Source organism: Lampetra fluviatilis, chromosome 42, assembly GCF_964198595.1.
Source record: "Lampetra fluviatilis chromosome 42, kcLamFluv1.1, whole genome shotgun sequence".
Lineage (NCBI taxonomy): Eukaryota > Metazoa > Chordata > Hyperoartia > Petromyzontiformes > Petromyzontidae > Lampetra > Lampetra fluviatilis.
The window spans coordinates 9358676-9382589 of record NC_136316.1 but is presented as its reverse complement, the minus strand read 5'-3'; the positions used below and the strand labels follow the sequence as shown (position 1 = coordinate 9382589).

At 49.0% G+C, this 23914-nt stretch overlaps 1 protein-coding gene across 2 annotated transcripts; it reads right to left on the bottom strand.

Annotated features, from left to right (window-relative positions):
* Positions 1–3910: 3910 nt before the first annotated feature.
* LOC144946704 (uncharacterized) lies at positions 3911–22921 on the bottom strand. Of its 2 annotated transcripts, none has more exons than XM_078875806.1 (17): positions 22760–22921; positions 20103–20202; positions 18752–18817; positions 17148–17389; positions 15467–15550; positions 14429–14556; positions 13300–13391; positions 12363–12496; positions 11564–11681; positions 10861–11033; positions 9523–9713; positions 8385–8516; positions 7542–7732; positions 6412–7035; positions 5454–5587; positions 4307–4435; positions 3911–4114 (listed from the first exon to the last, which is right to left on the bottom strand). In XM_078875806.1, the coding sequence occupies exons 2-17, from the start codon at positions 20182–20184 to the stop codon at positions 3998–4000; spliced, it is 2637 nt and encodes an 878-aa protein (XP_078731932.1). In that variant the 5' UTR covers positions 20185–20202; positions 22760–22921; the 3' UTR covers positions 3911–3997. The 2 variants fall into 2 exon arrangements, with proteins under 2 accessions (XP_078731932.1, XP_078731933.1); XM_078875807.1 differs by having other exon boundaries at positions 4307–4426.
* Positions 22922–23914: the final 993 nt, after the last annotated feature.

Genomic DNA, 23914 nt, shown 5'->3' with positions numbered 1-23914 from the left:
CTCACCAAGGCTACGAACCCCACTCGATCACCTGCTCTGTACCCACCCCGATGCAAGTGCTGCCACTCAGAACCCTGTCAACTCGGTCTTCTTTCATATAGGCCGATGTAGATGCAGAGCAACGACTCCAATTTCACATTCGGGTGGTCGTCAAGCCCAGATAACCACCTCCGGAGCAGCGGAGTGTCTACTGCCGTGATGTCTCGTTAGTTTTTGTGGCTTGGGCATTGCATCGTTGTTATACATCTTGTTCTGTATGACCAGTCGCACTACTGTGAAACGTGCTCGAATTGAAAATGTGGGTTTCCTCTCCAACACCGGTGTGCTGAATTAGTCACTGATTGGCATGTTTTTTAGAGTGACAAACCTTACTAATTGGCTGATGGTGGTGGGGTTAATGACACGTTTATATTTACGCGATAAACCCAATTTTATTTATGGACATTGGTCACGAAAGCCTACGTGTTCAACCGACTACTGGAGAGTTTTACATTTTCCATGTGTGCATCGGATATCTGCATCTCCTGCCACGGTTCGTGCAGTGGATGCGGTTTAGCGTGGAGCATGAGAGCGGCTTCCTGTAAGATCAAAAGCCGGGCATCTGCGTTGGGTCAACTCGGTGGCAGCCGTGAGGGGACTCCTCATGACGGTTTTACCACAACAGTTTCTCCGCTGCTGCCACCGCTCCCCTTTGCAAGTTGTCCCACGCCAGCGTAGCTGCACTGGACACTCCCGGGTCGCGATTTCCTCCGTCACCCCGGTGTTGGCCTCTCACTTCCACATTTACATTTGCTATGAATCCCATCTCTCGTGCCCCTCTCCTGAGCTCATCTAATCCCCAGAATCCGCGGTCGATGTCGTCTGCTGGCCGAGTCGCCCTTGAATAAGAGATGTGGAGCTCAATGCGCTTTAGTCAGTAAATACACTTAATCTGATGTCGATCCACCACTGCTTCCCCCGGAATGATTTTACAGGCTAATATCCTTTCATCTTGACCCTCTGGTATCGATCTCAATTGCTCTTCTGTATTAGCAACAGCTCCACATATTCCCACATCTCTGGGATTTTTACGACTTAATGCTGTTTTTATGGACTCTCCCGTGGAAAATCCTTTTCCTCTTCTCCCAAGGTGACCATTTATGGTCCGACCCTCTTTCTGGTAATTAATACACTGACCTCTTCAAGGCGACTCTAAATCGTTTTCGTCGCGACCTACCGACCGACGGTTCTCACTCGCGAGGCGTGGGCCCCCTAACTCCAGCTAAGCACATCGCGGCAAAGAGTAGTGCATTTGGGTCTTCTCTCAGGGTGGAGATTCAAACCTTGACGGAACAGGCTCAAGCCCACCATTTGTCTCGGGAGGTTAAGTTTCGTTGTACGAAATTGGCCGTTTTCACCGGAATTCTGACAGGAGGAGCATTTGGCGACAATTTAAGGCCCCAGAAATATTCAACGCGAAGGAGTTGAGCACGGAATCGGAGCCGAAGGGTCTCGCGTTGCCGGCACACTGCCCACAAGCCAGGGGCGTCTCGTATATTTTTCATAAATCTCTTTTGCCGCTCCGCTATGAATTAGCGGTATGATATTCAAACTATGCCGTGATTGTCCTAGGAATTTCCCATGTGTTATGTGGATTCACAATTTTTTTTCTGTACAATTTGATACAACTTAATGATCTGGTTTAGTCACCAATTGGCCCAGTGATTTTTCACCGTCGCCTGAAAGACGTACAAATTAAAGCCACACGCAACACAATGTGGAGTGACAATTGGGATTTAAATTAAGAATATTGAAAACGTGTAAAGGTGGTCCACAGTTGGCCACTAGTGCTGAAACTTGAGAGGCCACGGGCTACAGTTTCCATTGGTATATTTAACATAATCAGAATACTATAAGTATTTATACTGAAGGAATCTGATTAGCTATAAAGCTCTTTTTCCATAAATGTCCAGTAGGGGCAGGTCAGAACGTGACAAGAAACAATACAGAAACACGATAAGAGTGAAAAGTATAGGAAAGGTAAAGAAATCACTTAAAACAGATAACGCAGGTGTGCTAACAGGCCACAACTATATGCATGCCTTGCATGCGATGTGATCAAATTTCAGCCTTTGCTTGATCACAACTAATTTCATCAATGTGTGCTATTATTCGCTGCCTGTCCTAATGGGGATGAGACTAGCCGACAGCAGCGATCTGTTAACTGCTGCTGCTGCTGCCTGTTGGAATGGCCACATTTTTCAGTTCTTGAACCGGTCCAAACGACATGTTCCGCTCTTGAACTGTAAATGCAACGTTATCACATGACATGTATGCAAGGCATGATGGGAGTTCTTTCCTGCAATTCACGAGCAGCAGCACCACCTTTTGTGTTTAAACCTTTTTGTCTCCAGCCTGCACGCTGCATTCTCCTGTCGTGACGAGTTTCCTCATCGTTCGCAAACGTTGGAATTGAAATACGATTTGAGTTGGCGAGGTTGGTCGTGTTGAGCGAGCGTAGATTTTTACCACGTGTGCACACCAGTCATCTCAGTCGGTCAACCCATGGCACCACCTGGGTCTGTCCCGTAACCTCCTGCCAGCGGGCGTTTGACACTTCACGTGGCCTTAACGTGCACACGGCCTGGCACAAGCGCCGTGGTGACGTCCAGCGCCACTTAGTGGCAAACGGCGGTTGCTGCTGTTGCATACTCGACGACTCGTGAAGGCATCACAAAGGCAAAGGTTCAAGCGAATAAAACAACGCTTTTATTTAGAAATTCTTTACAAAATAACACCGCCGTCTTGAGCGCAAGAGCATGGGGTTTTTTTTTTGGATGGAAGAATTTGAAGGCTAAAACAGCTTAGGGCATCATAGTTTTAATTTCTGTCGTGAATATTTTGTTGTATCAATACATGAAAGTAAATTTCACACAAGGCATCTAAACTAATTAAATTATAACAAATAAGGTTGTAATTTATCCCTATGTTCAACTACGAATAGTCATGAACTCCAGCTTCAATGTGATGCATCAAATAAAAATGCATTCACATGTCTGGGAGTAGTACACTGCTCTTCACTTTAATACATTTCTATCCAAGTCTGCACTTGTACGTTGTGAATGGGGACAATGCTAACCTGCATACAGATCCAGGGCAGATTCTGGCACTATGGCAGAATCCACTAAGGCGGCTTAAGTGTACTGTAAACACTGCATCCTTTTTCAAAGATGCATTTGTGTTTAAAAAAAAAAGAACCCCCGTTTAGCCTTGCAGACCATCAAAGTGCAGTCGGCGAGCACCTAGTAAGGCCAGCATGGCATACAGCAAGGGGATGGTGTGGTCAGCACCATCGTACACCTGCCCACCTCTGTCTCCCCGCACCAACGTCCACGCGACGCATTACCCTTCACTGGGTTTGACCGAATCGACGCGTGAAGGTCCAATTGAGGTTTATATACAAATTTATGTTGGTGACGTACGCGGGGGGGGGGGGGGGGCGAGAGCGGAACTGGGATCAGAAGGGATCGTGGCATCGTGCGCCACCCACTCCGCTCCCCGCTGCCCCACGTTCACATTCTGCATTTAGCTGGCGTGCACACAATAGCTCACCCTTTCCAATGATATCACTGGGTCTTTTTTTTTTATCATGCTCATCCCCTTAGAAAGGCTGTGCCCCGCCGCTGTGGTACGAATGCCCAGCAGAAAGCATCGGTAACTGTCACACGCGTCAACATTTTAAGAACCTGCATGAAGAGGCCGGCGGTGAGGGCGCTGTCCGCCGGACTGCCCTACGACCACACGACTGTACAACCAAAACTAGCCGACTTGCGCTCCGTTCGGAGGAACTCCGATCCTGATTTGTGTTCCAGTTCAGCGACGAAGGAGCCAGCCACACAAGACAGAGGTGGGGGGGGGGGGGGGTGTTAAAGGGGGGAGGTTTCTATGCTCCTGATTTCATCGCAGCACAGGAGGTACCTCCCGCGCTGCGATTCATGCCCCTGGGACCCGGCCAGGATTAGCCGTCGCTCGGTCCCTGCGAGTGTCTCCGTGCCTCCCTCACGTTCTTGACGTACGCCACCACCAGGCCGTCCACCTTGCTGGGCACGATCACCTCCGCCGAGCTGTGGGAGATCTGACACGCGAACCACAATGACGATATTAGCCATGAATCGCCGAGTTCACAGCACTGCGCCACCACTCTGCCCCGAACGATAACATAATTCAAATATTAAAAAAACAATCATCGTTCATTTAAATCGAGCGGACGTTGCGTGTGAGCTCTGCCTTCCCTTGAGGTCGATGGCCCCGATGCTGCCCACGTTACCTTGTGCACAGCCTTGCGTAGGATGTCCTTGTACTCCTGCTTGCTGATCTCCTTGCTCAGGTAGAAGGGCTTCAGGGCACGCTTGGCCTCCTCTTCCGCCTTCTTTTGCCGCTGCAACTTCTGCTCGTACTGCAAGCAACGGCAGCACAACGTTAACCCCCCCTGGGCACTCGGGCCGAGTTCATTTTGACGGCCCGCCGGCAGGCTGCGCCGGGTGTCGCTGTGAACGTTCGTACGTGGGGGTGGTGGCGTGGCCTAAACATAGCGCGTTTGCCGATCGTTGTGGAAGTTCAAGGTTCGTCGCCAGCAGACTGCCCTGGTTATTACTGTGGAGATATTAACCCAAAATACTACACGCCATCTGTTTTTCAAATGGACGTTGAGCGCCAAAGTCACTGCCCAAATTTGCCCAAAAAAATTGAATTACACCGTAAATTATTCAATTGGGATTACACACCGCAAAAATCATCCCTCCCGAATGTAAAACTACTGCATACGGTCTGTGAAACCCAGCGCCTTTGTGATAGCCTCGAGCTATAAGAATGGCACAAATACAAAATGTCAGTTCCAGAAATACGAACATCCGCACTTACGAATGAACTGCTCTCAGATGTTTTTATATTTAACCATCCGACTTGCTAATGGTCGCTCGTACTTACGAACCGAATTGCAGAACTATTTTGTTCGACGGAGCGATCTTCTGTAATGAGTCCCAGTAACTCGCTGGGACTCATTACGCCAATTCTAACAAGCAAGCCAGCATCAGGACTCAGGGTCAGTGAAAAGATAACTTATTTTTTTCATTTTACTTTATTTTATGTTTTATTGACTATACAGTATTTATTACAGTATTTCATGTACAATGTTTCTTATTTATGAGTTTAACAATGGTTCCCTTTTTTGTTGAACCATAACACATTTTAGAACACTGTCGACTTACGAACGGGTCTCAGGAAAGTAACCTTTAGTCGAGGGACTGCCCGTACTAAATTTTTGTTTTCTCCAGTAAACTACTCCCACATCTCATACCAGAAAGCCTCGCCAGTGTAAAGCCTATGGGCAAAGCCATCTCTATTAAAGGTGTCCGGCCATCATATCTTTGTCAGTTTAATTTAAATGCTGGCTGCTCGGCAGGGGTCCCACGTACGTTAATGAGCGTGACGTCGATGGAGCTGGAGTTGGAGGCGGTGCTGTTGCTGCTGCTGTGACTCGACTGAGAGCCCGAGCTACGGCTGTGCGTCTCCACCTCCGTCTGCTGCGGCCTGGCCGCGGCGGACGGGCCTGAGCGCGTCGCCGCAAGAGGACAAAGAAGGGTGCCATCGCAACCAATCAGTTTCAAAGACGATGCATATTGTGTCAGAGCATGTTTGCTTGCATGTTTTGGCACAAGTACGTGTGGTTAATGCAGACTTGGTGCCTTGCAAAAAGGCACCTATTTGGTGTTTGAACAGCTTAACACCTCCTGTTTAATTGCCAGAAAGGGTAAAACCTATTGTTATTTTTCATCAACTTTCACAAACTTGGCTGCCAGTGTTAGTCTTGAACCCGGTGATTTAAATCAAGAGAGAGGAGAGAAAAGGAAGGAATAAAAGTGAACAACTCACGATGAACCATATTAAATGAACAGTCAAATTGATTTCCTGTTCAGATGAGTGTTGAGGTGGTACTCATCTCCTCGTTACAGTCCTGAGCCAGGGCTGCAACCAGGAGATGTCTCTAATTCCAAGCGTGCACCTCTTCAATCAACGTTTGTTCTATTATTATTAATACATTGTTATTAATCAATGTTTGTCAAACAACAACTATTGACATCACAGTGATTGCTAAGTAGGCATTGGAAAGGACCACGTCGCTACAAGTCGCGACGGCCGGTGGCCCGAGACTAAAACGTCGCAGCCAAGAGAGGGAACATGGCCAGGAGCACGTCCACTACGGAGGCAGAGCGATGAAGCGGAGCTGTGTGCAGCAGCTGGGTGCATTGTCGCATCGCAGAACCACCACAGATCTGGCAGACGAATCTGGGAGGCCGTCATTGAGCGGTGGATAGATCACGGCTGATGGCGACGAAGTGCATCGCGGGGCGATGACACGCGGAGGGCGCTCACCCGTGCCTGGCGACGCGTGCTCTCTCGTGTCCGTGCCGGCCGGGCTCTCCTTTGACGAGGACCCCGTGCCGGGCCACGGCAGCGCTCCGTTGGCGAGGCCGCTTTGAGCGAAAGAGTCTCCCCTTTGCGCACGTCTACGCGCCAGCCCCTGCAAGCGCGGGTCCAGTGCGCGTTGGGGGTCGCGTGACAGCGAGGAGGAGGAGGAGTCCATGCGGTCGTGCCCCGAACCGCCGTCGGCCGGGTGCTCCAGCCGAGGCCTCTTCCCCGCGCGCTCCGCGGTGGACTCCCCGACCGCGTGGCCGGACCTCGCCGTCGTTTGGGCTGCGGCCGAGTGCGTGGACTCGCGTGGGGAGCGCGGGTCCTGCGCGTGCCGCACGCTGCCGGCGGCGGCGACGTCGCCGGGCGCGCGCTGCGGAGCGCTTGAGGCGGGGGCGCTGCCGCCCCCTGACCTGGCAGCCGCCCCTGCCGCTGCGGGCAGGTGTCTACGGACGTGGGGAGATGCGGCGGAGTTTCCGGGTAACTGTGAAGGTGGACTGGGATCCTCTTTGACAGTCCTGGCTGTGGGGCTTTTAACTCTCTCCACTTTCAAAGTTCTGCCAGTCGAGTCGGCCGTTTTTGAAGTCCCTGTAAAAAGGAGAGGTTAATGAGGTCCGCTCACGGGTGCTCAGAGCCCATTGCTCGGAATGAAGTCCTCTCTGTATCCTGCGTTTGCACGTTTCAATGACGGGGGCCAGTTTCTTCAAAGTACAACCACTGGTGACTTCTTATAAAGCGGTGCTCATAATATATTTTTTCTGACGTATTATAACAGGCGTGGAGTGGTGGCACAGTCGTTAGCGCACTGCTCTATGAACCCAGCAAGCCACATTAAATGTTCCCGGCTCCGGCGAACATCAGCGGCAAGTGACATTCAAAGCGCAGCTGGGCACGTCTACTTCACAGACTCGCACTGACCAGCTCGCCGAAGTGTGGCTAAACAACCCACCCGACCGACACGGCATGGGCATGGGGCTGCCCTCATCAATCAGCGGGTGACCGAGGGCTGTCGATTAATGAACGACAACGCGGGGAAGTCACCATAACCCAGGCGAGGGGGTGGGGGGGAAGGAGTCAACCCGGTAGTGACGCACCGCGCTGCTGTGGCGGCGGCCCGGCGGGCTGCTTGGCACGCAGCAGGCTGCCGTCCCGGTTGATGATGGTGCCGGTGCTGCTGGTGAGCAGCATGCTCTGCCCGGCGAGGATGCTGCCCAGCACGTCCTCCACCGGCCCCGGCGCGGGCACTGCCGCGGCCTTCGCAGGCTCAAACGGCTCCTCCGCCAGCCTGCGGTAAAGCACAGCGGCAGCGAGCGCCGCTCAACACGAGGCAGCGGTGCCCTCACCGCTGACTGTGCTCGTACCGAGCTCGGTGTACTTTTGGGTCATGTGCGGTGGGGAAGCCCGCTGGTAGGAGGTCACGGGCCAGACACAGAGGTTATGGCTCAGGGAACAATTGCTGTTTTGTCATCAAGGCACTCTACTCGTCGTTGTGAGCATCACTCCACCTCATTAGGCACACGCCTTGGTACTTGGAAACACATGTAATGTAGAGACCGCCAATTGACATTAAGATACAGCCGGTCGATGCGAGGACATGTATATATACGATTCCCATGTCACTTAGAGAGTGCCGATTCAAACTTGGAGATACTGTGTACTGCATTGAGAGTCGATTACAATGAATCGGCACTTCAAATTAATTGCGCGCTCTCTACGTCACATGTGACGTGGTTAAACGGTCCATCGGGAATGTGCAACGCATCTAAATTTGTTATTTGAACAGAGATGATTAACACAGGAAGGCGAAGTCTGGTGAGCCGCAAAGACTGGGAGCTGGGTCCGTTCTCTGCTCACTGCGCGCACGTGTGCGCAGTGCACGCACGTGTGCTCACTGCACGCACGTGTGCGCTGGGGATACGCACTCCGAGCAGTCGTACCCGGCGAGCTGCGACGGGATGGGCCGCGCGACTGGCCGGTGGGAGCGCATGGCGAGCTTGGAGAGTCCGTGTTGTTTGGCCCCGGCGTGGAGCTCCGCTGGGAGGGAGCCACTGCTGCACGGCTCCGGCTCGCTGTGGAGACAAAGCGATGCACGCAGCGGCAGCGCTTTCCCGGTGACCTCTCGCTTCTTCCTCTTTATCACTGCATCGTGCACTTTCAGATGAGCTTCTGAGGCCGTCTGGAATGCTCTTCCTTCCGATATGAGGAATCCAATGGAGCTATGCAGTTTTAAGTCTCTATTGAAAACGAATTTCTTTAGAACTGCATGTTGTGTTTAGTTTGTTGTCGTTCCCCCCGCACCTCCGATTAGCACGTACGGTGCAAAAAGAAGTTCAACAACATACGTACAGCATCTCATCACGACCGACGCACCTTTCCGTTTAACCACAGCCACACTGCCAGATGCCAAAGTGACCCAACGATTAAATGAGCATGCGACAGTGATTGTCGTTTCTTACGCAACGTGAACAAAACGCAATTCTGGCAACTACCTGATGATGAGGGTTGCAACTCCCAACCAAACGCCGAACTCAATTGTTGTGGATAGCGCTACTACCACACAGCGGTTGTTCACGTAACGACTTTATTAAATGGTTGTGTTGGGTGGAGGAGGGTGTATGACAAATTTTACATACACGTTACGATTAAATGTTGTGGCTTTGCTCTCCAACACACCGGTGTGCTGTACTAGTAACGAATTGGCATGTTATGTTTACGTGGCGGGTTTAACGACTCATTAATATATTTACGCGATCTAACCCAAAAAAACCCGTATTATGGAAAAAATCAACATATGCATGAACTTCTTTCACACTGTATGTAGCCAACCGTGCTAATCGGAAGTGGGAGAGGACAACTAAACACTAAAAGCAGTTTTAATGAAATTAGTTTTAAATTTAGATTTATTAGCTTCCTAATATCGGAAGGAAGAGCGTTCCAAACGGCCGCAGACGCGCATCTGAAAGTGCGCGATGCAGTGACCATCTTTGTTCGATGACGAGCCAAAAGCCGCTGCGAGGATGACCGGAGTTCTCACCACCAATGATGAATCGGCAAGCATCCTTCTAGGAGGCCCACCTGTCATCCTCGGGGGCGAAGTCATTGACGTTGCCGAAGACGGAGAGCGCCGTTACCCCGATCTCCATCCTCTGCATCCCCAAGGGGGTGTTGTCCTGGGCCCGGTACACGGAGGGCACGGACTGCCCGTGCATCGGCTTGCCGAGGTGCAGGCTACGAGCGATCCGCATGCGGGGCGTCACCACCCTGGGCTGAAAAACACAAAAAGCAACGCCGGGCGCTTAATACGGGAATAATAGGCAGGGAAGGAATCTGCTTGAATGCCAGAATTACACTGAGGTCCAGTAGAATTGTAGCATCGCTCATGAGATTCCTCATAGTCGAGAGAGTGCTCTCAACCACCGCGAGGTGGTGGTGGTGGCACTCACTTTGAAGACCGGTGCGTGACCGTCCACAAATCATTCCACGACTGTGGAGACGCCTCTTAGCTGCTGCCCTTTGATCTGAGACTCGGGCAGCTTTGCAAGTCTTCCCAAGATCTGTAGGTCGGAACTCCTTTCATCCTCAGTTACGAGGAATAACAGTAAAGGTGTCACATCCTATTAACCATTATTTATCCTCTTAAACAGGGATGATTTTGATGGAGGTGATGACGTTAATTATCCATTTAATAATTAATGACCATGTAAAAGATAACAGCCGATTAGGTCCGATTATGTTCTCGCCATCACCAGTCCCTGCCGGGAGATGTGGATCGGCAAAGCTGCTGGGGCAGTGCCATCCAGAGGGTGGCACGAGGCGGACGGCACGGAGAGCTGTGATCATCACAGCACAAGACCTCTGAGGATGGCGAGAAAGAATCTAGCAGTCTCGGACGATGAATGGGCAGAAATCTAACTCAGCTCGCCAGGCTCACAACACAGCGTGCGTAATTCTGTGCAATTTGTATACTTCTACTAAGAGTGAAAAACTCATGTGCACATTTTGTATTACGCCAATATGAAGACCGGCGAGGTTTCGCCTGTATCACAAAGCTAAATATTTTGTCTTTTCCTTCTCAGTGGGTGGGTGAGTGCTTTAAATGATGCTATAAATGTACACGTAATAAGCCACTTCGTTGAGCAATCATTTGTGGCCAGGTCGCTTCTGAAAAATAATTTATAGTTCAGTGGGCTTTACCTGCTAAGATAAGTAGTTTATTTCTATTTATTTATAGTGATTTTCTTACCTTTCCCATACTTTACACTCCTAATATTTTTTGTTATTGTTAGTCATAATTTTCTGACCCACCCCTACTGGACATCCGTGAAAAGAGCTTCATAGCTCATTGGATAAGTTACCGAGTCAATTAATGAGTTAGTCGGTTTAAGTGGGTGGGTGGATAAGTTAGCAATGCACCATCTTGAGCCGCTGCCGCTTGAATCTGCGCTTTTTCCTGCGCCCCTTCCGCCTCTTGCCAGGCTTGGCAGTGCCTGTGCTGCTGCTGCTGCTGCCCAAGAGTTTCTTGACTCCTGTTTTGCGAGCGGTGCTCTTTCGGCCTTGGCGTTTCGTGCGGCGCTTTCTCCGTGTCGCTGTTTCCAAGGCACAGGGTAGAGCAGGGAGATACAAAAAAATGCCATCGTTTGGTTAAAACAGTGCTTTTGTAGAGTACACGATGATTGGTAACTAATGCTCGGGCTCTCTATTCAGCCAGTCACACAACAGCGCACTCGCGTAGGAAGCACAATGCAAAACGCAACCCCCCGTTCTCCACGCGCGCCCTTTTATCCCATTCCTTCTAACCAATCCCAATTAAGTTACCGCAATAATGGGCATTTAACCGGGTCTAGAAATGGTGCGATACTTTAAGAGAAGACACCGGGAGGTGAGGTATTGATGGTCTAATAGCCAGCAAAGTGATCTAGCAGAAGGAAGCGATTATGGTAATGGTGGCAGAGAAAATATTGACCATGAAACCTTTACCTTGCAACTAAAATACAACTGAATCTCAAGGCACTTTTTTCAAAATGTGGGGCAACAGAAAATCTGGGGGGGCGGGGTGGCAGGGGTGCGGGTGATCGTGTGCGGTGGGCCTAGCAATGCCTCACACTGGGTTTGTTACCTTTCCTCCGCTGAGGGCCGCCCTCGGGCCTGTAGTAGATGGCCGTGCTCGCTCCGCATGCCACCGCATTGATGGCATCGTCCACCGACGGCGTGTCTGGTACCTGGCTCACTGCACGCTGCGCATCGCAGACACGGGCGCGCGAGAAGAGGCCCGAAAACGTGAGCCACTGTGCTCCAGGCAAACTGTTTCTGTGAGTTGACGACGAGGTGGTAAGCAAGACTTTCTTTCCCAGGGACATGCTACTTGCCAACCAGTTGAGGCGGCACCCCCGATAGCCTCCTGGAACTGCCTGCCTTCTGTTGGGCACTTTGGCGTAACCACGCCTCTCGGCTCCAAGATCTCGGCAAATGCCTCCAGTGTCTCCAGCAGCCTACGTCATCAGTCCTGGACACAGTCGGCCTGGCACTCATGGATGAAGTCTGGAGTATGGCAAAGCTGATCATCATGGCAATCTGCTGCCACCAGCTCTCCAAAGTTGGCTCGTGACCAACACGTGAGTTCACCCACACCAGACTCCATACATAGCTCAAGGTGGAGTCCCAGCTCACGCCAACGTCAGACGCTTCAACAATGGCATCTTTACTTGGCCCTCTTATGGCAATGGTGGCAATTTAGCCCTCTCTGAGGTCTTACCGTTTCTGGGCCACCCTGTGCAGCTGAAAAGCTGCATTATGAAATAACCTATGTGTGCGTGCTTGATGTGGATGTTGCCAGGCTCTGGAATGTCTTTAGGGATCCCATCCACACTCAAGTGTTTGTGTCAAGGAGGCCACAGGCTGTGAAAGTGTGGGCTCACCCTGATCTGCTGGGTGCGCGTGATGCGGCTGATGTTGACGCGTGTGCGGACGATCTCGCTCTGCCGCGTCCTGGCGATGACCCGCCTCTGCCTGTGGCCAACGCCCAGCGGCCCAGCTCCCTCCTCTCCGGCTCCTGGTGGGAAACCTCATCAAGGCCCGCAATTCTTAAGTCACGGCTCGGCTCTGGCACAAGTGAGCCGGCTCGAACGTGTGCTTGACTTGAGCTGGCTCCGAGTGTCGTCCCAACCGTGGCTCAGGATTTCCATGAGCCGAGCCACGACTGAGGACCGCGTATCACTCGCGGGTGTTTGGAAGCAAGCCAGCAGCCTAAGCCTGAGCTGATCCATGTCAGAGGCAGCTTAAGAATACGGCCCTTACATCAAGTGAGATCACACTGAGATTGACTATAATTTTGAAGCAAAGACTTTGGAGCAAAGTTATGCAAGGACTATTTGATCATATTCCACAATATTGTGGGGTTGGGGTGGCACGCTGCTGTAATCTGGCACCTCACCTGGTTAACATGAGGGCAGGGATGCTCTACGTCTGCGAACTGGTGGCATTGCGGTTAGAGCGCACAGCTCTTATTTAAATCCTAGCATAGGTCGACTCAACCCGAGCAGAGGTCGACTCAACCCATTGTCTCTTTGCGGGTGAGTAAAATGAGTACCAATTTTTGTGGGAGGTCAACAGTGGTTGTCCACGGAAAAACCCAGAAACCATTTATTTCTTAGTTTTAGTAAAGTAAACTTCCGCGAAGGAAAGAAAAAGCACTCTTGAAATGTTGGGCAATAGGTTGTAGAGTCTGTAGTCACTCCCTTGTTCCAGCACTTGTCCCACTGTATTTATTTCACTGGCAGTGCCACGGTCGGCGATGGGATCTACCAGGCCCACGGACGTTTATTTACATCCCCCTCGAGTGACCGCAGCGCCCACCTGTCTGCTGGCGCACGGGTCTGCACTGCGGGCAAAACCACTCCTCCACAGGCACCGTGTCGAGCGCGGGATCCAGGCACTCCATGTGGTACCTGTCGCACACAGCACAGTGTTCAACTTGGTTCAGTGTCCTTTAGGGGCGGTGAAGCGGCCCTGCGGTAGCACGTTTGCCGCTTGTTGCAGAGGCTCGTGGTTCAAATCCGGCGGAACACCCTGGTTATTACCGTGGGAGTATTAACCATACGAATCAGCACTGACCGCTTCAAGGTGGACGTTGGAGATCCCCCTCATGTCATTCGAAATGGGGAGGCCATTGTGTGTTGAGATCATGGTACAAAATTTGTCATGTAAAAGACAAAAAAATACTTACAAATGACTGAATATGGATTACACAGTAGGTATAGGGCAGGGGTCGGCAACCTACGGCTCCGGAGCCGCATGCGGCTCTTTACGGGCTACTTCTTGACGATATGTACGTATGTACATAGATGCATTGCGCTCTTGAAATACTGAATTTTGTACCGAATTGGAAAGAAATGGCTCTTCTTGTTATTTTGGTTGCCGACCCCTGGTATAGGGCAAGCCTCCCTGAGTCTCAACACTCGTTTTCAGGAGGGCTGTGCCAAGTTTTCGCAGAAGGGGGCAATGTTGCTGCTGTGTGTAATCCCAATTGATTAATTTAGAGGTGATTTTTCAGCACTGAGATGTTTAGCAAAAACCAGCTGTATATATTGTGCAATTTACATAGTTGCGCGAGGAAACCGGAGAACCCTCGGGAAATACATGCAGAAAAAGCGGAGAACATACAAAGCCCAAACATTTACAATTTGAGTACAATGATGTCTCCTAAATGTTGTGGATTTACTCTCCAACACACCGGTGTGCTGAACCAGTAACTAATTAGCATGTTTTGTTTACGTGACAAACATTATTAATTGGCTGCGTCGGGTGGTGGCGGGTTTAATGACACATTTATATTTACGCGATCTAACCCATAAAAACCTCTATCGTGGATAATACTGGTCGCGAAAGGCTACCACGCGTTAAATGTCCAAACCCAACGCAGAACGACGGCGGAGTCAGCGATTGTGATGCACGGGTGTTACCATCGCAGCACGCTGCCCCTCACCCAGCGTCGCAGCCGTCGCACAGCAGCAGGCGGTCTTCGCGATCACTGCTCCGGCACACCTCGCAGAACGTGGGCTCCTCCTCCTGCCCGCCATCTTTCGCGGCGCCCAAGTGATCCTGCACTGGCACCTGCACACGTGCAGCGCAAGGCGCGCGCGGGAGGATCGACCGCGACGTTTCGTCACCTCCCCTCCCACAAGAGCTGTATCAGGAGGCCACTGGTGCTATGCACTTTTAAGTCTAGGCTGAAAACGAATTTCTTTAGAACTGCTTTTTGCGTTTAGTTTGTTGTCGTTCGCCCCCGCACCTCCGATTAGGACGGTTGGCTACATATGGTGTGAAAGAAGATCCATGTACATACATGACACACAGCACAATTGTAAAGCGTTCTTCGTATCACAAAATTAATCTTCTTCTTCGATGTTGATGTAGAACAACAGCTGTTATTTTACATTGAGGTGGCTGAGTCAGATGATTGCATCAGCAGCAGCAAAGTGTATCGTTGTAATGACGTATCCTTCGTGTTTGTGAATCGGCCAGCGAATTGTTTTATGTTCCGTGGTTCTGGGTGACCGCAATCGCACACTGGAGAGTTTTTATTTAATGCAACATCAGTTACGCAATGGCAATGATTTGTGAGGATGCGATTGAGAGTTGCCCTAAACCTGCATCCTCTTCAGTGACCTACATCCAGTGGCCAATAAACCTCTTCATCTCAATATAGAAGCCTTTCTTCTGACGCGTCCTCAATTGTGGCGGACGTGGCTGTGTTAACCTCTACAGCTGATGCACAGCATCTCCTGCTCAGCTCGTTTTTTGACGATGATATAAACAAACAAAAAAGAGGACAATGTAAAAAAAATCTAACGCAGAAGAAAAGTCTCCAATTTGGAGATGAACAGGGTGAGGGAGACAACAGTTGGTAGCCGTGTGAACATGTAGTTCGATCGAATTCACATTCAGATGGGAAATTCATCAAATGGAATTCAACAGAACCACGCAACCCTGACAATGGCGAAAACACGGGGTACATACGCACCTGCCGTAATACCGGGCCTCCCACGCAAGCGCGGACACTGACACTGGTGAACACTTTTCGGTCCACGGGGCAGGAATTCATGTTCTGAAAAGACACGCAGACAAACAGTCAATTAGCCAGCGCCCGACACCATCACCAGGGTCTGCACGGGGAAGAAAACAACTTGACTCACATTGGTTGAAAGTATAAGCAGCCGGATGGTGTTGCTCTGGTTTTAGCGCACATCTTGCAATTGGAAGGCTGAAAGTTTACATCTCAGTCAGGGGGTTAAACCTTGAATATCATTCCTCTGGGGGTGATAAAAATTAACCCGTAAAAACAAAGTTTTTCACTATAAATCCTTTATGTGCGTGGCATCGGTTTTATTTTATTATTCATTTCTGTTTTTCTTGAGTAAGAGTTTCATTTTTATCACATTGGTATTTTAAATTAAATATAAGGAAAGTCGTATATAAGGATTATAAGGTTTTCAGTTTTTGTATGATTGTTTATATTGTACATTTTTGTTGTTTTCTTGAATAATTTTCTGTGTTTAGGAAAAATATATGATTGTGTTAGTGAAATGTTTGTTTTCCTAAAAAGTGGAAAATTTTGGAAAAAATTTTTCACGAAAATAAATTGTCACGCACAACGAGTCTGTGCAAAATGTCAGCTCGATTGGATCACGGGAAGTGGGTTAAAAAAACGACCGAAAGATTTGCACGGTCGTAAGCGCGCAAGCAAGCAAGTGAACTTAATATAAAGGATTTAAAAATAGGCACGAATGAATGTGAATGTCTTTCACCACCGGCTCACTGATGTAAAGAGATATGAGTGTCGCCTAATCCGTTTTTTTTTAGTGGGGAAGCACTGATGACGTGTGCATGTGTGTGTATAGTCAAGCTATGCACAGTCAGAAAGTCAAAGTATCCCCTGGATTAATAGGGTGCCACACAAGGCTACTGGTGGTCTGATCCAGTGGTGGAAATTCCATGTTCCCATGGCAGAGCCAGTTTTTACAGGATGACTCCTGTTGACTTCACACAAGTGGTATTTATTTTATCTACCCCAGACTACTGATGGGCTGAGTTGGCTACGCACTCATATTTTTACTCATAAACTTATGACGGTCGATCCAGTGATCTGAGCGTTGCGCCACCCAACTGTATTTTAAACGGACACAACGAACACGTCTTCTCGAAAACAGACTTCTGCTCTCAATTGGCTCTTAAAAATAATGATGTACAGCCCTCGTGTCAACCCACTGCTATTTCGTCACTGTGTCGGTCGTGGGGGTTGTTCTACCATGCTTCACCATGCTTCACCACGCTTCACCACGCTTCACCATGCTTCACCATGCTATTCAGTGCGTGTTGTTGAAGTGGTGTGGGCCCGAGAACCAGTTCAGATATGGCTCGCCGCTGACGTTAGCCATGGCCGGGAATCGAACTCGGGTTGTCGTGTTCGTAGAGCGGTGCGTGAACCACTGTATCATTGCTCCTCCCCAGCTCTTACCATGTTAGAACAGAGATACAAGGGACATCATTGACATGTGCTTTGCTGGTATCTGTACAGCCTGGCCTGTACGCGCAACCAAGAGTGGCACGCTCGCTCACTTTGCAAAGAGTGCCAATGGGTAGCTCTGTGACTTGAGCTGGTGTGTGCCTGAGCAGGGTTTCTGGGTATCAACACCAATAGCCACCTTGGCCCACTCGAGGATGCAGTCGAGGCAGAAGAGGTGGGCACAGTTCTCCGGGGTTCCCAGCTCCTGGTCCCGCAGGCCATTGAGGCAGATGGGGCATCCCTCCCGCTCATCATCCGAGCTCTGCTCAGGTTGCTCCCCACAGTCATCGTCCTCCTCCTCCTCGTCCTCCTCTTCTTCCGCGTCATCGTCCGAGTCTCCTCCCTCCTCCTCGCTGTCGTCGGAGCCATCGTTGCTGCCTCCTGGGGCGGCAGGAGAGCGCGTTAAGTAGGAGGCGGCACGGTGTGCAGAGCCTGCGTCGGCATTTCTGGATGGAGCAGAATGGCTACCCTAGCAGACACCAGCTTGCCCTATACCTACTATAATCACCCAGGGATGTCTGTCCTTAATGCTCGTGACGTCACTCCACATCGAACAGCCCCCTCATTAATAATCATTATAAGGTAACGTCCTCCAAATGGACACACCCCCCCCATTAATAATAATTAGCGGCTGACGTCATTCCAAATGGGGGGCCGAGGCGCCTCATCCCCCCTCCTCGGCGTCAACTTACATCCCTCACTACAAAGGCAGAACCCTCACGTCACGCGATCTCCGTAACGCTATTGAGACATCGAAGTAAAAAGGACGTCATGATGAACAAGGGATTATAACCTTAAAATGAAATAGGTATGTGTCACCGCGGCCTTACAAATTGCACACGAATTAATGCAATGAATAAAACGTCGCGGTCTGCTTTTCGCTTGCAAGTTTCAGATTTACTGCAATACACCCGTCCTTGGAAGGGGAAAAGGCGAGTTGAATAGAATTTTTCAAGGCACAACTAAATTATTACAGTCTCACCATCGGGAAATCCTTAGCTTCTGAACCAAGTTTAACTCACAAGAATTTAGAACAGTTTTCTCGTGCAGAAACATGCATTTTCGTGGCACGACCGTGATAATTATTGTACTGCTCAGCTGCACAGAGAGCAAGGCATCTGTTCACCCTCCACAATCGCCCACAGTCACACTGGAATCCATTCACCTTCATTCACAGAGCCCCTTTACCACAGTAACATCACAACGCAGTGGAATAATGATGCATCGATTCTCCAAGCTCAATTCTTAAAATAATTTTACACGCATATGTTAAAATTTTATTTATTTATGCCAATTAAAGGTTATGGAGTGGTGCGTGCGATGCATTATGATCGGAGCCAGTTGCATGCAGCTAACATCAGAGAGATATTTGAACTGCTCCTGGGGCCCATCACCCTTCACCAGCCCACACTGACCAGCATGGTGGAGTTTGGTCAAACACCACCCATAACGGACATCGCGTAGGGGAGGCCTTCAATCCAACAGTGGATTAACAAAGGGCTATACATTATTAATTTTAGTTATTTTAAAATAAGACTAGCCTTTAATGAAAATTACAGTGTGTAATTTGTATGGATGTTTCACTCCTTTCAGGGCTCATTATCTTGTTTTATCCAAATCAAACTAGGTATACATAGATTGCTGATAACCATTATCTACAAATGCAATGACACCCTTCCAAATTAATATGTATTGAGAGCCACATGCCCAGTAAAGGTAACAGGAGGTGTGAAAAATGTTTACCTTCATCATCGTCATCGCCTTCACTCTCATCACTGCCGCTCTCATCTTCATCAGAAATATCTCCATCTGTGAACAACATGTCATCATAATTACTTGGTTTTTTCTTATCCAGGGAAACCACACTAAGTCCAAGGACTCTCTTTCATGAGGGTCCTGCATTGCATTTTTTTTATTTTAAGATGTTTTCAGCCAACTTATGAGTGTTTGTTGTACTTGTCGGAGGCAAGCCAAACCCTCCATGCGTGCAAAGGAGGAGAAAATTCCCGCATGCTAAGGGTCAACATTTTATCCCCATACGTTGTGAAAAAAAAGATGGGGACGAGTCCACTTGCTGTACTGCCTTCTCCTAGCAGGCCAGGGTATGGCACCTCAGCGCACATGGCAAGAGAGTATCACAACATTTGTGTGATCCAGCAAACCTCGCCTCTCCACAGTGCTGAATTACAGGTGTGCATAGCCATCACCAGCCTTAGCAGAACATACATTTAGTTGCCATCATTCAACACACACCACAGCTCTCCTCTGGCGTGACACAGCATTTTTTTATGTAGAAGAGTAGTCCCCCATAAGTGATTACATTCTGTTATGTACCATTTAAAAAGCCACTCTAATGAAATAAAACTAAGTGTATCTGCCACCAAAATAATAAGTATAAATTAAACCTTCATTGCTAATGGAAACCAAAATCACAAATCACTTTTTTCTTCTTTCAAATGGCAAACGTCTGCGTTGAGATGGCACACAGGGTGCGCTGAGACGAGGCTTTTAGCTTTTGTTGAGCCTCAATGAAACGATTGGGGCTGCGTCTTTAGTTGCCATTCCAACCGAGCAGCCGATCACCGGCGTTCGGTCCACCTTGGTGATGGTATTGGTTGTGCTGGGCACTAAACTCGGAGGGTCACCATCGTCTTCCACACGAATGACTTAAACCAGGCTTAATCTAAACTAAATTTGTATTTATTATTTTACCAGGTAAGGCCCAATGAGCTATGTAGCTCTTTTTCAGAAGCGACCTGACCACAAATGAGAGCTCAACGAAGTGGCTTATGTTGAAATTTAAAGCAGCTAAATACTCTAAACGCATGTTTTTAAATGTGGAGAGAAAAACCAGAGGACCCGGAGAAAAATCCACACGACCATGGGAAAAAACCATGCAACCTCCAAATATACAGGCGTGAGGGTCGGGATCGAACCCACGACCTCCTGCATATAAGGCGAGGCAGTTTAACATCTTACCACCGCTTAAATTTGAAGATGGAAAGATCAAAACGGATCTAAAATTCACAACTTTGAGATGACATCCATACAACTTAAAACCAAGGGAATCAGGAGATGCATTCTCAGAGTGTACCGGGCTCATCGCAGTGGTGCTCCTTCCTCTTGCGCTTCCCTGTCGAGCAATCGAGACCCAGCCCCTCCCCCTCCCCCTCCATGGTCACGGGGAGGCTCAGCTGTGGGCAAAACAACAGTACCAGAGAAAAGATCTTTGCTAAATAATAATTCACCACTCCTTACAACACATGTTCCATGTGCAAGGGATGTCCCAATTCGTCATCATCAGCCAGGACCTATCCACTGCGAAATGAAGAACCACCCCAATCCATCACACCTCTCACAGTCCTGTGATGGATCAATGATATAAGCTCTCATATGCAGATGCTTGATGGAATATATCATCACATAACCAAATTAATCGTCTGTTTTATCTCTTAATAAAAAATACCCATGTCACTGCACAGATTGTGTTTTAAATTAAATTGAATGCAATTTCCATGCATTGAAGATGTTTCTCTTTTGGGTATGGAGGCAAGACAGCTGGAATCCAGCACTTAGCAGGGTATTGTTGGTTTATTGTGCTGTGAAGCTCCCAATCCCACTTGGTTAAAATCTGGCTACAAAATTACAGTACATCAAGTAGGATTCATATATTTTTTTTTATATAGCCACGATGTCTCTTTGAAACAATGACGTTAATTAAATCAAGCGTCACCCCATTATTATTAACATAATTCTAAAACCTAAATCAGGCGTGGCCTTTTTGAAAAAAATTTCTCCTCTAAAACCATATCCCTAATATAATTTACCACGGTATAATCCTATTACCATTTCAAAAATGTCCTATTACCATTTGGATAACGTACCTAAGCTCTGTCGCAGGCATACGGGCTGTAAACAAAGGCATTCTTCACATTTGAAAAATGAATTCCCCACAACCGATGTCTGTGCGAAGCCACTCATGCACATTTAAAAAAGACAATTAAGTGACCTCATAAGATTGTTATGACATGGCACTCTATCTTGACAGCCTTGCTCACCAATACCAATGCTCCAAACTGACGCTGGGCAGCCTGGGACAAACAACCTCTACAAGAGATTTGGGTTGCATCTTTATTTAATCAAGCGAAACAACAATAACGATGGGTCTCTTTGTTAGAGAGCTCTGACGCCCAGACACACACAACACACATTTTTATCTGTTTTCTTACAAGTAATGAATTTCCCAACTATGACACAATGACCTCTTCTACGATGATCCGTTTTTAACATTTACTTCCTGACAAAAGATTAAGTTAATAAACATTCACCATCACTCACCGGCTGCAAATCATCAACTCAGTGGCTAAGGCCAAACACAATAAGCAATCCTTTTAGTCTTTTCCCCCAATTGCATTTCAATTGTGCTATGGGCATCATGCAGTGAAACGGAGTGTCCATTCGGAACTCTAGCAGAGCTGGGGCATCACCCCATGTTAGAAAACGGTCCACACAAGCAATGAGCACAGAACTACTTTTGAGAATCCTTCAAGTGACCTTTTACATCGATAAACTAGGGAAGCACTTTCCCACGTACCCTGCTATGTTTTGCTTGGCAATAAAAACGAAATAATGAATTCTCAATACAGGATTCAATGAGTGTTTAATGCAACAATTGCTGACCGTTCTGATGACATAAATTCGCGAGACTACCTCTGGATCTCGCATCAAAAACAGATATCGTGCACCCAGACCCTCAATGATGCAGGCCTCGTGTTTCAGACTCCAGTCTGCCTGCCATCTCCATCACTTGTTTTAATGTTCATATTGTTAAAAAAAATATATACCATTCCGCAATTGTCATGTATTGAGCATCCATATGTAACCCCTTATTTGTGCAGCTTTTACTTTGTTCACTGTTATTAAATGTAGATATAAAGACAAACCAACATCGGTGTGACAACCGTGGCGCTGTGCCCATCCACACTGGAGGCCGCTTCCCCCCGCGACAGCAGTGGAAACTCCACGTTCCCACGACGAGACACAATCCCCACGCACCACCGGACAATGTAACAAAATAATAAAAGCAACGTCTCCTTCGCGCGTATTTCTCTCCAAGTGACAAAAGTATATCTTACGCAACTCATCAGCCGCACCGCTTTCTGTCAGAGCCATTATCTCAGCAGCATTGCTGCAAGACAATCAAACTGCGGGCCGGCGTCTACGCGAAATCTTCATCAGCGGGGATCTGCTTTTCTTGAGCCACTGCTGGCGAGATGCCGCCCTGAGCGGACGACGTGAACGATCCCGCGATTCGTGCATTCTGTCCGCCAAATACCAACCAGCCGCTCATCGACGACTCGCCCACAGCTGGGGTCACCCCGTGAGGGTGGGTGGCGGCGTGCGGGCGAGGCGGGCAGCAGCAGCAGATGGCGGTGAGGGCTCGCGAGCCCGACATTCTGTGTGGACCTGCCGCACGAGTGGCACCGTGACCTCTCCCGAGGCCCGACATTCTGACGCGCGACGCCGTCCAAAGACTAAACGGGTGATCTATTCACGAGGTAAATCAATGCTATTCCGATGATCATCATCACTGCAGCAGCTGTTACTGCCGTCGTGATGACGGTGATGGCGAGAGTGGAGTGGAGGCTCCACATGGGGTGAAGTTTATCGGACGGCACCGCGCTGCCACTCCGCACAGCTCTTAGCGCCGTCATGATACGGGGTTGGTAACAAAGAGGATGTCAGACTCACGGCGGCGGCCTTGTCGCTGTGGTCGATGTCAACGGCGGCCGCGCCTCGCCGCCGCCGCCTCCTCGCTCCGCCTCGCGGTCATGGAGGCCGCTGCCGCTGCGCGACGTCGTCGTCGTGGTGGTGCGGGAAGCCGCCCGCTACTGCCTCCTCCACGAGACGACAGCTGGCCCCACGCGGAGCAACGCGCCCTCCCATTGGTCGACAGCGTCCCCCCCACCACTCACCACCCCGTATTAACCAATAGGAGTAGTCGACTCAGTGCGGGGGGGGGGGGTGGCCGCAACGTGGAGTTTAATTGGTGGCGGCGCGTGCACGCGAAGCCTCTTCCGGAAGGATCTTCTCGCTTTGCCGTGTTATTTTTTACATTTTTAATTAAAACTTTCGTGGCTGCTGGAATTCATATTATTGTTTCTTTCGATAAAGTCACGTAGATAGAAAATAAAATACAAAAAAATTCAAAAGAAGAAGAAAAAAGGCAAAATAACTTTCGATCGCAACACGAGCGGTCTTCATCAGAAGGCGCGTGTTGCGATCGAAACGTCGTGGTTTTTAATTTATTTTAATTTTCTATCTACGTGACTTTACCGAAAGAAACAAGAATATGTATTACCTCTTCATCTTCCGGACTGTCGGTAGGGGGGTGGTGGCGGCATTGACAGATGAGAGGGTTTCTATCTCTGGGTGTCGGATAGACCCGGCCATGAAGGGCACTTTCACGCTTCATCCAGCGGTGGACCGAGCATGGCTCACGATAATTAAATTTCCTTTTATTTTAAAACTGTGCAAGAATCCGTTGAGTCTTATGGGCCAGAGTACCGCACGAGTTACGATATAATTAGAATCGTGCGAAGATCGTGAACTGCCCGACTTGAGACAAATCTTGATGAAATGTCTGTAGGAAGGCCCCAGAATTATATTGTACCAAGGGAGACGCGGATCAGCATCACGACAAATGACAGCAAACGATGCCCGTGCTACAGGTGAAACGGCGTAAGTGGGCATCGTAGAACTTGAACATGTACTCCACACAATGCTCCTTCCAAACTTGGGGCGCCCCCTTTCTGGGGACGCGAGGCATGGCTCGATTTTTAGAAGGTAAATCATCAAACACAAATTAAGCACGGGGACGTAAGTTACCTTACTTTGTTTCATCAA